This window comes from Pituophis catenifer, unplaced genomic scaffold, assembly GCF_029215685.1.
Source record: "Pituophis catenifer annectens isolate HBS135680 unplaced genomic scaffold, rPitCat1.0.hap2 SCAF_3, whole genome shotgun sequence".
Taxonomy (NCBI): domain Eukaryota; kingdom Metazoa; phylum Chordata; class Lepidosauria; order Squamata; family Colubridae; genus Pituophis; species Pituophis catenifer.
The window spans coordinates 44,773,811-44,789,168 of NW_027256883.1; the positions used below are offsets into that span (position 1 = coordinate 44,773,811).

Below are 15,358 nucleotides of genomic sequence, written 5' to 3' on the forward strand. Positions count from 1 at the left end.
AGAGAAGGCAACCCTGCCAGATTTGCTCGCCTGGATTGTATGAGGAGGGGGACAGCAAGTTGGGGGCATGATCGGGCCCCGGGGCGGGCCACTCTTGAACTGATCGCCAAGCCTACAGAAAGCAACCCCCTCTACGGGGACGGAGCGATTGCCGAGGACCTCCTCCTCTTCTCTCGCTGGATCTTGGCGTTGGAGCTCTCTTTCTCCATGAGCCCGGGGTGAACAGGTGCCCCGGAGGTGTGGGGGATCCGTCCCCGGGTCCGCTTGGGCTGTGCGTGTCTCTCCGGGCGGATTATGGAGAGCGGTGACCGGGACATGTATCGCCAGTTTCAGGACTGGTGCCTCAGGACTTACGGGGACTCGGGCAAAACCAAGACGGTGACCCGTAAAAAATACGAGCGGATTGTCCAGCTCCTGAACGGCTCCGAGACGAGCTCCACGGATAATGCCAAATTTAAATTCTGGGTCAAATCCAAAGGCTTCCAGCTCGGCAGTCCGGACGAGGTCAGTGGTGGTGGTGGTGCTGCTGGTGGCGGAGGGATGCAAGTGCTGTACGTGCCGGTCAAGACCACGGTTAGTAGAGAAATTGTCTGCCTTGTTATTTAGCCACATCGGGGAGGAAGAGTAGGGAGCCGCCGCGGCCACATAGCTGCCACCTCCACCCCCGAGTTGGCTCAGGCTGCTCTCTCTTCCCCTCCTCCTTTCTGAAATCTCTTCCTCACCACCCCTCCCGCCCATGTTGCGTTTGCCTGGCACCTTCTCCGCTGCTCAGGGCTTTGTGATCCTTCCTTGCTTTTACGTTGCAAGTGCACAAAACACACCCCTCTACGAAGTCCCTCCGGTTCCTTTCTTCCTTTCTTCTTAACCGGGGGTGGGGGGTGGGGGGGAGCGGGAGGAGGAGCGGAACGAGGAAAAGGGAAATCTTATTTCGTCCCCTAAACTAAAACGGACGTGTGTGTGTGTGTGTGTGTGTGTGTGTGTGTGTGTGTGTGTGTGTGTTGGCGAGTCCTGTAGCTGCGCACTACCCATAAGACTATTTCCGATCGACAGAACAGTAGATTTTGATTAGCCCCATCCCAAACGGTCGGGTGATTTGGGGTTTCCCTAGAATATCAGCTCTCCCCTTTCATTGTTAGCTCTTATCCCTTGAGCGGTAGGAACGTGCCTGCCTGGCTGGTTGCTTGTAGAAGCGGAGGGCAGGCTAATCAACAAAAGAGCCATAGGCTCGCACAGGACCGGATGGGAATTGGTCTCTCGTGCGCTCGCTCTCAGTTGAGCCAGCCCAGAAATGTTGGGAGCCTTGCAGAGGTGGAGGGCGTACTCTAAGAGCACCAGGGCTAAGATGCTGGGCTGTGGCGGTGGCAAAAAGCCTAATTTCCTATTTCAGAAGATGGAAATTGTTGGTTACAAGTAGGTTGATATTCTCCTTTCGGTATTTCTTGCTTTCTGAGCCTCTATGCTGGCCTTCTTTTACTCCAACATGCACTTCTATACTTTTGATATTAATATCTGGGTTTTGTTTAGAGCAATTTTAAGTTGGGCAAGAATTTGGGTTTCTTTTTTCCTGATTGACAGGGAAAAAAGGTTTTTAAATGAGGCATTAAATTGTAGTGGAGGTATGCAGAGGAAAATGCCAGAATCCTATGCCTCTGCAATAGTATATCTTGTGTATGTGATTGTATGTATGTATGTATGTATGTATGTATGTATGTATGTATGTATTTATGTGATTTACAAAACAATAAAAGTATATTAAATGATTTTAAATGAATAGATTACAGATTATTTAGGGCACTGTTTATTTTTGGTTTATCTGAGACTTAAAGCTATTTACTACCACATAATATGAAAGTTTTGTGGATCTGGGGCAATATACCAAAATTATTTTCTATAAACTCATTAGATTATACCCAGTATTATAATAGTTACATTCACTATAAACCTTTGAAAAGCCTTTAATATCATAAACCTGAAGTATGAAACATGGGAAAATACATAGTTTTCTATAGTCTTTTTAGATAAAGGCTTGTAGATGTCATCTTATTTCTCACAATGACTCAAAATGGAGCATAAGATTAGATAAGCATAAGATAAGAAAGAACTCAGTGAGAAGAAAGAATCAATTTTCCTTTTTATAACATAGCAATTTTAACAAAATTAGTAGTATTTTTGACTTTACATATATTAACTGTTCTGCTTCAAGTGTGCTGCTTTACAAGTTTGAATAACTTCTTTTGGATTCTGTTTCCAATCAGTTAATTTTTTTTTCTTGATATACTGTATTAATCTAAACATTTTACTTATTTGCTTGAATTAACAAAGCAACAACTCTAAGATACATTTTTTTACATAATCTTTTAAATGTTTGTATTGTGATTCTTTGCATGTCTATTTAAAGTTCAGTGGAGTTTCTCCCTATGTAAAGGTAAATACAGGATAATATCCACAGTCTTAGAAAGTGATCAGCACATAAAAATTCATAATAATTCTCATAATGATTTAGTATTACTGTACATTCAATGACCATCATGCAATGAGGAGCTTGCTTGACATGTAAGACAGTTCTCTGAATTATCTTCAGATTGCATTACTTTTCACTATGGCACATCATTCCTTGACCAGGTAAAATCTTCAGTTTTGAAAACTGGGTCCAGGCTCAAAGCAGAGGCATTTAAATCAATGAAATACTCAAGCTGGAGAAGCTTCATTTTACACAGTGCCAATCATGCTTTTTTTTACTAACTCAGGCCAGTATTTGTGGCTCTATCTGCAGAGGATGCAGAAGTGGCATCTGAATTAGACTACTGTAATTAGCTGCAAGTAGGATCTACTTAGACATTGGCCCAGAAATTTCAGCATGTGAAAATTGCAGCTAAGATTTTATGCACTAGTCAGAATATGTAACTTCTGTATTGTAGCAGATGTACTAGCTACTAGAACATTTCTGGGTCTAATTCAAAGGGCTTGTTCCCACTTTTGAGCCTTAAATGGATGGATCCCCCCAAATGTGCTTTTACTAGTGACAACTTGCTTGTATTGTAAAGTCAGGAACAGAAGTCCTTTCTCTGCTTTGAAAGGATATTGTTTTCCATATTGTTTTCATAATTCATCGATCCACCTGCCAGTTTTCAAGAAATCTTATACATTTATTTTTCCAAGCACGCCCCAAAATAAGCTTTATTCTTTGACCTGATGTCTAATCGTATTGCTCGTAATTGGCTTTGTTTCAATGTATTTAGTTTTATTATTATTTTACTAGGAGGATTTTGACCTGAAAGGGTGACTTACAAGTTAAAAATGAATAAAGTTTAACAGATTTCAAATAATTTACTTTTAAGTATTGCTAAGACTAAATATATCTTCTAAGATATCTTTTATTAAATCAGTTTCTGTAATGTGGACGATTAGAATAGAATAGAATTTTTTTTAATTGGCCAAGTGTGATTGGACACACAAGGAATTTGTCTTGGTGCATATGCTCTCAGTGTACATAAAGGAAAATATATTATTTATAGAGATACCACTTCCCCCACCTCTAACCACCTCTCTTAGCTCAAAATGTGGTCAAGGACAACTGTTACCCTTTAATCTACTTCAGTCTTTCAGACCAAGATAGAAGAAAAAGAGTTAAAATAGTTTCTTTTAGATTTAAGTAAAATTCATTAACATCCCATGGAGACATAGGACACATTTTTACCCCATTTGAAGAAAAAGCAGGGTATATTGCTGTTTATTAATGGTTAACAAGAGAGAATTTCAAGTTTTTCTCTCTCTCCTGCTTCCCTTCAACTTTATACACTAGCACCATGGACAGATGTTTTAGTCTGTTTAGCAATTTATCACCTCATTCATTCCAGCAATCTACAGTAGTCATAAGAAGAGTTTAATTATTTATATGCGCAGTACTTCTTAATTGTTGATTGTTGCATTATTATTATTACTGTAACTTCTACTAATATTTATGGTGCAGACAGAGTGTAACTTCAGTTTAGTAGCCCAGTTTAATAAAAAAAACTTTTTTTCACAACTTGAAATGCCACACATAAAATTTTAAATATAAAACAAATCACTAATTATAATTATTATTTAGGCATTTCCAGTAATTTTAAACTCTAAAACCATTTCAACAAAATTTTTAAAAGTTGAATTTGTCCAGAATTATTTTCTTCTTGAAGCTTTAACATGTGTGACTATGCTTTGCTATCAACCAGAGTCCTTTGCTTCTAAAGGTTCTATAATCCACTACTGCTGGTAATTAGACATCATTACTGCTGCATTAAAGGCAAGGAGAGAAGAGAAGAGGACAGGCTGGGGCTAATTAACTACTTGATTCTAATGAAAGAAAAAGACACTGATAGCAGGTGGGAGTTTGCACCAGGACGGACTAGACACATAGCAATGACTTCATTGAGGCAAGAATAAGTTGTTGTTTTACATTAGCAGGATTTTAATCTTCCTACTGATTTCACGGGCAGTGAATAAAACTAAGCTTAGTCAAAGTTATCCTCTTATTTGGTTGTTGTATGGCTAGTGAAAATCTGAGGGCCACAAGACCACAGTTTTATTAATATGCACAGGAAGGGAGTACTTAGCATGTTGATATCAGGATTAATTCATTTTAGTATCTTAGTCTTCTAAGAGCAATAGGAGTTAATCTGTCTTCAAGTCTTCACATCACTCTGTGGTATAGGAAATGCACTCTTGGTCACCAGGCAACAACATCCTGCAATACAGCCATTTTAGGTCTACAGTGGGCCAACACACAGTGGAGTATTTATATGTACAGCTTAGTGAACAATATGCCTCTGCCACTTCTCCCTCTGTTACTGTTTTTGTTAGCAACTCTCTTTTGTTAAACTCAAGCTGCACTTTATTGAAAGGATACAGTGAAAGGATACCTAACAAGAGGTTTTACATAAAACTGTTAGGTGAGAAAAAAAATGTCAAATGAAAGACAATATTTACTATGAAGATACTACTTAGTTGAGTCAGTGCCTAAAACTGTAGTTTCTTTGAGAATATGAAATATACAATTTTTTGTTTGAAAGTAAAATTGCAAAGATTAAATAATAGTGTACTAGTTGAAATAATTTCTACCAATTTGAAAACAAATGTTTATTTAAATAATGAGGCTACAATTAGTATTATATTTTACTTCATACACATAGTGATGTCAAGTTTAATAGCTGCTGGATAATAATAATTATGGAGTAGATTTCTATAGTGATTCCTGTATTGAATGTGTATATGTGCATGAATCTATAATGAAGATAGGTTAAACAAAATCTATTCCTTATTTACATTGATAATCTCACTCAGAAATATATACCACTGACACCTTAAAGATTTAATTTTCAGTTTGAAATAGGATTAGCCTAGTTTTTCCCCCAGAGCTTGTATTTGGAATACAAATATTTTAATTGCCCTTTGGTATATGAGTTGTAGCTGGGCCTCTAAATAAAAGACACATATCTGAACTGAACACTGATGACATTTGATCTAAAATAAGATCATTCTCTTGTCTCTCAATTGGCGAGAAAGACATGTATGCCACCCTTGTGTGATGCATACTGTATGCTTAGATTTATACCACTGATTCAATAACTTTGCTACAGATCAGTATTTAATTGCTACAGTATCAGTATCCTCAGCATAGATTTGGGAATGCTGCTTTGTATTATAAGAAAAAAAAAAAAGAGAAAAAAACTGACATTACCTGTTCATTATATGATAATTGGCATACTCTTGATTTGTTGCACCATAGTACAAATGCTTAAGGCAGAGTATATGTAAAGTTAGGCATGTTTTAATACTGGTGTTTCAATGATACTGTGATGGTACTACAGACACATAGACAAATTATTAAAACTGGATTGAAAGTCATGCTTATTTTTATTTAATAATTTATGATAGTGTGAAAGTATGTATCATTAAACCCTTCTCTTTAACTTACACTGATAAATTTAAAGAGCTTAAATGAAATGTATTTTGGAAAAACTGAAGTCTACAAGCTAATTAACAAGCCGCGTTGTCATATGATGCATAGTTCGTGCTATAAAAAGCAGACCAATATAATTAGGCAAATTTTATTGGAGATTTGTAACTCTATATCTTAGAGTTCACATGTTTATTCTACAGAAGCTCAAGCAGTGAACACGATTATTGTATCTACTAAATTCTTAACCAATTGTAATTTCAGTTAGGCCATAGATATATTTCCTTGAACAGTAATTCAGTAATAAAACTCATGTTTTGCATTTGGAAGTTCCAGTTCCAATGAGTTTGGGTCTTCTTGTCTGACTGCTCATTTGTGTTCTTGCAATCTGGTAGTTAGCTTCCTCCACATCTGTCCTACATAGTCCCAGGGACAATACATGCAGGGAATTTGGTAGATTACATTGGAAGTATATCCCACCTCCAACCAATTTTTACAACACATAATTTGTCCTTGTATGGTAGCCTCCATGTGGTGTGTGATGCCCACTTGCAGATCTCAGAAGCTGCATTGTGCAGCTTCTGAAACGTTTTTGATGTATGGCAGGGTGTGCCAAGTCCCTGAAGATGGGCTCTACCATGAGTTCAAAAGCTCGGAAGAGAAAACTTTTGGTCCCGATGATTGATCCAGATTGGATCCTGCAGTATTGTCCTGAGACACCTATATTCACCTTCATTCATATGTATTCTCCCCTTGATTTCAGAGAAAAATAATAATATAGCTATTTGGTTATATTTTATACCCAGTCTTCTCCTCATTAAAAAAAAAATATTTAGAACTCTTGTAGACTCTGATACGGCTATTACATTGACATCTTTAATGTAGCCCAGCTAGTTTTCCAGGAAGTCCCAAAGATGCTTTTGCAAAAGGCAACTGGACTTTCTTGGGGGTTTTTTCTTTGAAAACATTTCACTTCTCATCCAAAAAGCTTCTCTGGTTGCCTTTTGAAAAAAGCACCTGGATGATTGAGAACCCCATATTTAGAATTCCAGGAATAAAAACAAGACATCATTCTTTAATTAAATTCATGTTAATAAAATTATCCTTGGACCTATTTTTAGAAGTTTGAAAGTCTTTCAGATTTCATATTTCCAAATAATTCTTGATAAGGATAACATTTCATCTTGAAAATTTCCTTTGCAAAAATTTATTAGAATCAGGCATGGATAAAATGCTATTATACCATTAGGAAGGCAAAATAAAATCCAATAAGATTGTAATGACTATGGAGCCAAATCATACAGCTCAGATTCATAATTGCCCATTAAGAATAACTGTGATACATTTGGGAATAAAATTATTGGAATAAACAGCTGATCTACATAATTTAGTCCATTTATACAAGTGACCATCATAACATCATCTCACTCATTTTCACAAATTCTTTGTTTTCTTAAGAACTTCTGTTTGTCTCAAGAATACTATTTTTCATTAATCTTTCACTGTAATCTTTCAAATTCTACAGTTTTGAAGGGCACTTAATATTCTTATTTCTCTCATCACCATTTATAATGTTATTAATCCCTTTAATATCTGACCATCTGAACTTAAACCCTCAAACTCTTAGCTTCTTTTTATAGAGATGTGAAGTCCATTCCTTCTGCAGATAATCTGAGTTGAATTTTCTGTGGCCTCTTCAGCTTTATAAATCCCTTTTTATATTCGATGGCACGGGATAACCAAAATCTGAAAAAAATATAAATAGCATACTTTTATTTTGTTTTCTTAATAATTTCCAAGATACCAAGAAGGAGTCTTTTTTGGCCTATTGTGCATATTGAGAGCCTCATCTTCTCATAAAATTATTTGCATGGGAAGCTTGTTCATTTATAAAGATGCACAAACAAAACTTGCTTTGAAGCACACCAGGCTTGATATAAGTTAAATTCTTTAGCCAGGCATCTGATATAAGTTAAATCACATCAATTTCAGTTTATATTGACTAAATTCACACTTTGCTTTATGCCTTACTGGATTTGCTTAAATCATAAAGCACAATTTATGGACCACAATGGTTTCTTTAATGCAACATATTATAATTTGGCATGTTGTGTAAAAACCAGGAGCCTGGTTGTGCAGTGGATAGAATGCCTATTGCAGGGTAACTCTGCCCATAATCTAGAGTTCGATCCTGATGGCTCAAGGTTAACTCAGCCCTCCATCCTTCCAAGATCAGTAAAATGAGGACCCAGATTGTTGAGGGCAATATGCTAACATTGTAAATCACTCAGAGATAACTGCAAATCACTATGAAGTGGTATATAAGTGCTATTGATAAAACAACATGTTTAGCCTGCAAAAATACATGAGTAGATCAGTGCCTGCAAAAATACATGAGTAGACCAGTGCCTGCAAAAATAAATGGGTAGACCAGTGCCTGCAAAAATAAATGGGTAGATCGGTACAGCTCTGCAAGCAGTTAAAAACCTGGTAGACCAGTACTGCTGCTAAATCCTAAATAATTGTCACATGACCATCAAGCCACACCCACAAAATAAGCCACACCCACAAAATAAGCCACGTCCACAGAACCAGTAGTAAAAAAATTTAGAACCCACCTCTGGATTGGATAGTTTGTTAAGCCTATATTTCTGGATTTTCTATTCATGCTAGTGATTTATAGCACCAGATACACATCTCTACAGTCTATATTAGACATTACTATGTCCATATTAGTAATATATAATGACAACTATTGCTAGATGACGTTATAAATAGCTAGTCTGGATAGCCTTCTAGGTTATCAGCAGAATGCTTTGTTTTTATTACTGGTGTGAAGAAACATGAAGTCCTGTCATTTATAATTAGCAAGCTCCATAATATTCTAAAATATTCATATAAATTATAGGTATATATTATTTTAAATACAAATAATAAACAATTAATATTAAACTATAATAACAATTAGAAATGTATCAGAATAATATGAATGATGCAAATTAAGGAAGAGATTTGGATTTGATCAGAGTCTGATTTCATAGCAAACTGGAGTAATTTGGAAAAAAAAGTTTCCCTAGGACAGAATAAATGAGTAACTTGCTTCAACCTGATTCTGGACCTTCACAAAACTCCAGGCCCAATCTATTATTCTGCAACTCTTGCATGTCATAAATGGCACTGTTAAAACTATTCTAATAGGGCAAGAGAAACAAGATTATATTGCTTATAGAAAATATGACAACAAAAAGGGGAATTTTGAATTCAATGACTGAAAAGTTGATTTCTATGAAAGTTGGTATGTTTATAGCAGTCCAGTTTTCCTGTAAATTTCCTTATGTTTGGGTGAAAAACAAAAAACAGCCAACATTTGAGTGTTTTTTATGATAAGACAATATGCAATCTGAACTGATTTTTTGAATTGCATTCCAGAAATTAACACAGACTGAACTTTCCCCAGACTGACTTAGAGCAGATTTATGTAGTTCTACATCTAGCCCTCAAAACTCATCACATGGTTACAGCATACACTGTAATATAAAACATGTTTTTAATAAAACTGACTTCATTTTATAGCTTGTCAATTACAGTATTTTACTAAGAGGAAATTCCTAGCTTATTAAAAATTACTGGAAAATGATGTATGATCTCATGTCCTCATAATTACATTTTATGAGTAAAAACTCTGAGAGGTTAGCTTTTTCTTCCATCCTTACATAGATTGCACTTGAAAACAATAAATCCCTGGAAAATCATCCCATTCATCTGTGCAAAAGCCAATATACTTGTCCTCATAATTGCTACCTACTCAGATGGCTGATTTTACTTCCATATGCAAATTTATTTATTTATCATATTATAGAGTTACCCATCTCACAAGAGACTTCTTTATAGGACAATTGCAGAAGATATAGACAGACTGACCACATATATTTTATAATAGAACTACTGCCATGGCTGTGTGAATATGCTGTGACCTGAGAAACTGAGTTCAGATCCATTTTTCTTTCATCTTGTAACTCCATTACATTAGGATAGTCTCTGTCCCTACACAGCCTAGGCTATCCATTGGAGTTATGTGTCTCCTTGAGCTATAATCTTACACCTTGTCTAAGTTTGAGGGCAATCAGACTTTATGTGGCATAGCACAAAATTCAAAAGTAGGTAAGAGCAAGGCAGGCAGATTTTTGTACTCCTGATCATGATGAACAGGCATGAATTGCTATATCATGACTAGTCAAGAACATACATTGATGTAAATATCATTCCTGACTGCTCTATTTTTTCTCATTTCTCACCTGTGACTTTTCCTCTAAGTTCCTTGAGTTCAGAATATTTATAAAACCATAGTTTTGGAAGAAGCAATTTAGGCAATTGAGTTCTATTCTTCACTCAGGGTAGAAATCTTTATTAAAGCATCTTATGAAGATGGCTACAAGTAGTTCTCTTCGCCAGCCCGTCACTGATCACTCACTTTTTGTAGAGCTCCAGAGGTCTACAAAATGTAAGTGGCTTACACCAGGGGTGGGTTCTACTTACCTTTACTACTGGTTTGCAACGGGGCTGCACGCGCGCACTCACTTCACATGCGCAGAAGCATTTGGATGACGTCGGAGTCAGTGGGTGGAGCCTCCCGCTGGTTTTACTATTGGTTCTATAGAACCGGTGCGAACCGGGGGCAACCCACCACTGGCCTACACCCATACCCTTCTCGATTGCAGAAAATATGACTTCAGCAACAGAATGGTCAATACCTGGAATGCTCTACCTGAGTCTGTTGTTACATCCTTTAACCCTTACAGCTTCAACCTTAAACTGTCTAATGTGGATTTCACCCCATTCCTAAGAGGTCCGTAAAGGGGGTGTGCATAAGCGCACTAGTGTGCCTACCATCCTTGTCCTACTGTCCCCATTTATTTGTATTCATTTCTTTCGTTCATATATTCATACCTGCTATCTTGTACATGTTTGACAAACTAATAAATACAAATACAAATGTCTGATTGCTTACTTATCTTTGAAAGATGTCCAGAGTTCCAAAGCTCACATTAGGGAAGGAAAGTAGACCACTCTGCCCCCTTAGCTGTATGGCTCCATCCCGGAAGTAGGTGCCATTTTAGGAGCAGCCACAATTCATTGCAGTCGCTCAAAAAATGGTGCCTGCTTCCAGGATGGTGCCATGTGGCCTTTAGGAACACCACAAAGAGTAGAAGGAAGGATGGCAGGCCATTCTACCCCTCGGCATCCCCAGGTTGCATCTCTGGGAAGCAGGCACCACTTTTGGAGTGGCCACAGTTCATTGCAGCCACTCACTCCTAGGATGGAGGAACACAGCCTAGGGATGCTGAAGGGTAGAAAGGCCTGCCCTCCTTCCTGAACACAAGCTCTGGAGTTCTTCCAAAGAGAAGTGTGTAACCAGTGATGGGGGCAAGAAGGAGGGTATGGGACCAAGTGGAGTGGGAAGCAGACCCAAGACCTGTGGAGGCCCAGCGAGAAAGGATGGGTAGATATAGGCATGGGGACACTGCAGCATCCCTGTGGCCAGTTGTAAGGGAGAATCCACCAAATTTTATGCACATTACCATTGGAGCACTGCAGTGGCTATAACTTCAAAACCAGGTCGTAAGTAGCTTTTGTAGCTTCTGAGGGGTCTGTTGTAATTTTGAATGGTGGCTAAGCAATCGTTCATAAATTAAGGACTACCTACATTTGTCTGAACACATCCAATGAAGGAGAATCCACCAGTACAGTTCTTGGAACTTTTTTTTTTATTTACTACTATTAGAATTTTTTAAAAAACAAGATTCAACTAGAATTTGCCTTTTCAAAGAGCTCTTAACCTTCCATTTGATGTCCTTTCAGATATTTGAAGAGTACTACCATATCTCTTCGCCCCATTATTTTTTTCTAAGACTAAACATGCCCAGTTCCTTCAGTCTTTTAATCCTTTGATCATCCTTGTGGCCTTCCTCTGAATCTATTCCAATTTCTTCAAATCCTTTTTAAAGTATGTCTAGGAGCAAAAGTGAATATACTGAAATGATTACTTCCATGATTTGGAAATTAGATTTCTATTGATGCAGCCTAAAAATAATTTCTGTGAGGTAGTGAGTCTCTGTCTGTTGACAGCTGTATCACAATACTATCATATCAATTGCAATCAAATAATACATGATTCCTTATTGTAAGGTATTTTGTTTTGACAAATACTATTACTAATCCAAATATTCCCCATCTTACTGTTTTAGTAAAGCCAAGAAACATATACCTACCACTTTCCTACAATATATTAAGAAAAATTCTATCAAAAATTGAGATAAATGTACTCTAGGAAGATGTGTTGTTGACAAATTTATGCTGACTTCAGGGAATAGATTGTTTTCAAAATGCTTCAGGTTCCACTCACATGCAGTGTGGATATATACAGCAGTTCACCAAAATTCAGGGCATATGGAGTCAGCATGCTGGCCAATATCTTTCATCTAATTGGCTTCAGCAGCCATATATCCTAAGCAGTCATGTTTTTGATACCCTTCTGGATCATATTCTCAACCACATTTTGGTAGTGTAGGTGGTATGAAATTTACATTGTACAAACAATGCTGGTCATGGTCTCCAAGGCTGAAAAGCACAAAGGAAAATATTTATTAAACCAAAGAGAGATAGCAATAATGCTGTATGCACCATGGGTAGAAGAAAGGTTTTCATGTTGATGGAGGGTCATCAAATATTTAAAGTATTTTGTAAAATAAATTCTTATCTAACTATGTATGGAAAGGCTTGAGGCTCCAGTCTCTTCAGAGCATGGGTTTGAATCCCGTATCTGCCACTTTCATGTTTCTTAGCACTCCTTCAGAAGCCAGGTAGAGATTGTAGATACAGGCAGTTTTAAAGGGAGGATTTGTTACTACAAATTCCAGACAACAAAGCAGCAGGAGGTGACAGAAAAAGGCAAAAGCAGAGTATGACTTGTAGGTAAGAACTTGGATAAAGGCAAATTCCAAGTCAAGCAGTCCAAGGTCAAGCTGAAGATTTAGGATACCAAGTCAAGGGAAAGATGTAGTCTTAGTCAGTTGACAAACTCGAGTCATAAATAACTGGATTCCAATCAAGAGTCACAGAACAAGAAGTCAGATGCACAAATTGTTTCTAGAAAGGGAAGACTGTTAGTGTGAGGTTTAAATTCTCTCCATGGTAAGTGTGCACAGGTGTTACCAATTTTTCCTTAAGCTTTGCTGGTCAAAGCTTTAGTGTTGTGTTGCTTGCTTAGAGGTCACACACTTCCGTGAGATATAGAGATTCAAAAAAGAATAGGGTTGGGGAGAGGAGAGGAGAGGAGCAAACGAGTGCCTAAAGCAGCCTGTTTTGCAGCCGACTCTGACTCCAAGAACATGACAGCCTGTTTGTTGGAGGCTGGGTCAGGATAGAAGCTGATACACACATACATAGTCAGTCCTCCCAGGTAAACCAGACAGGAAACACATTAACAGCATTTTGCACACCTGAAGATACAAACTTCCTGCTGCTTCTTTTTAACTATTTGATCATTAGGGTGGGTTGGTGGGAGGGTCCTTTCTAAGTTTCTTTCTCTGACTGTTAAGCCACTGGGGACTCCTCTCTCTTTTGTCTGATTGTTTCCTAGGCAGCATCTCTTTCTCCTTTCCCCAAGATTCCCACATTCCATTACAGGTTGTGATTGCATCTTTTCCCTTCATTCTCCAAGTTCAACCACACTTTCCATTACCCACACACAAACATAGAGCCAGAACTTAAACAAACAAGGGATTTTATTTTGGACAAGATGATATTTATCCTTTGTTAGTTTGTCCTAATAAAGTAGTATGATTTAATATATACAAGTGAAAATACTATTAAAATATGTGTTTCTATGTATTTTCAGAATAGTATAAATAATATAAGAAATCAAGTCTTAACTAACTTTATTTTCCTCCTTCTCAAATCTTTTTCCTTCAATTTCTACTTGACATTTACTGCATTTTCTGCCTCTTCTTATCTAAATTACTGATACTTGAACATCAGTGAGTTTTCTCCTGGCTGTCTTATTGTCAAAGTCACTCATTTCCAATGAAAGCCTTTAATTCACAAAGTTTCACTATCCAGCTTTTGAATTTTGGTACACATGACACAGTCTGTGGGGCTGAGTCACCTGCTTTTCCCCACAAAAATCCTCAACTAGCACAGACCTAAACATTTACCTCAAGCCAGGAACTTCACTCTACCACAAAGTGTTTGTTGATTTCAAGCCAAGGAGCTTGTTAGCACAGTTGTCTTTTATTCCATCTATATCAAAATGCCAACTTCTGTACCAGATCAATATAATGGAATCCAAACAAACTTTATTGTTTTCCTCACTGAGCTCAGAACATTTCTTTTCCTACTAAAGAATTTTTTATAAGCCTAATGAAGGGGTTGCAAAGTGGGCCATGCCACGTCTGATCCAGATCAGCACTGATCTGGACAATTACCCTGGCTTTTTGGCATCTTGAGAACTAATTTTGAGGATCTTGTGACAGCTAATTGTGAGATCTATTGTCTACGATAGGGCAAGATTTCAGTGTGGGCATACGTTCACTCATAATGTAGAGTAAAAGGAGAGAGGTTTAACTGACCAGTTCAAGGATTGATTGATTGATTGATTGATGAAATATGAGATGAGATGGTTCATCAAGACATAATGACAACATTAACTTATGTCTGCTTGAGCATTTATAAAAAATGAGCTATTGTGGGTGACTACAGGTAGTAAAATAAGATACCACTCTGTTTCATTCCCTTTTCCTTCCTACTTCCCTATTTTGAGCTGGCTTTGATTTGAAATTTACCAATTAAATGCATACATCTGTAAGTCAGTATAGATAATTCTTGACTTACAACCATTCATTTAGTGCCTATTCAAAATAACAACAGCAGAGAAAAAAGTGACTTACAACTGGGGCCTTGTACTTACAACTGTTGCAGCATCCTCACAGTGATGTGATGAAAATTTGGGTGCTTGCCAATCAATATATATTTATGACAGTTGCAGCATCCCAGGGTCATATAATCACCATTTGTGACCTTCTCAGATGACTTCTGACAAGCAAAGTAAAGCTTGCCGTTGCATGAGTCACTTAACAACTATGATGTTTTGCTTAACAACTGTGGCAAAAAAATGTCCAGGATTCACATAACAACTGCTAATGGAAATTATTCTAATTGTGGTTATAAGTCGAGAACTACCCATTGAACACTTCTTACTGCTCAACTATCTGCCAGCATATATAAAGCATATGTTAATGGACTCTGACTATTACATCTAAAATGCCATAGTTGTAAAGAAATGTGGCATTTTTTTTCAGCAAATGCCTTACTTCCACTCTGGCTTGTCAAAAAACATGTCCCAGTCAAGGGCTATGAGGCTGGATC

At 37.4% G+C, this 15,358-nt stretch overlaps 1 protein-coding gene across 3 annotated transcripts in view; it reads left to right on the forward strand.

Annotated features, from left to right (window-relative positions):
* The first annotated feature begins 294 nt into the window (after positions 1–294).
* The window catches only part of NOL4 (nucleolar protein 4), a 139,417-nt gene continuing 124,353 nt past the window's right edge, over positions 295–15,358 (forward strand). For all 3 annotated transcript variants that reach the window (XM_070942314.1, XM_070942315.1, XM_070942316.1), the window contains exon 1: positions 295–573. In XM_070942314.1, coding sequence (XP_070798415.1) covers positions 295–573 — 279 coding nt within the window. The remainder of the gene's footprint in view (positions 574–15,358) is intronic.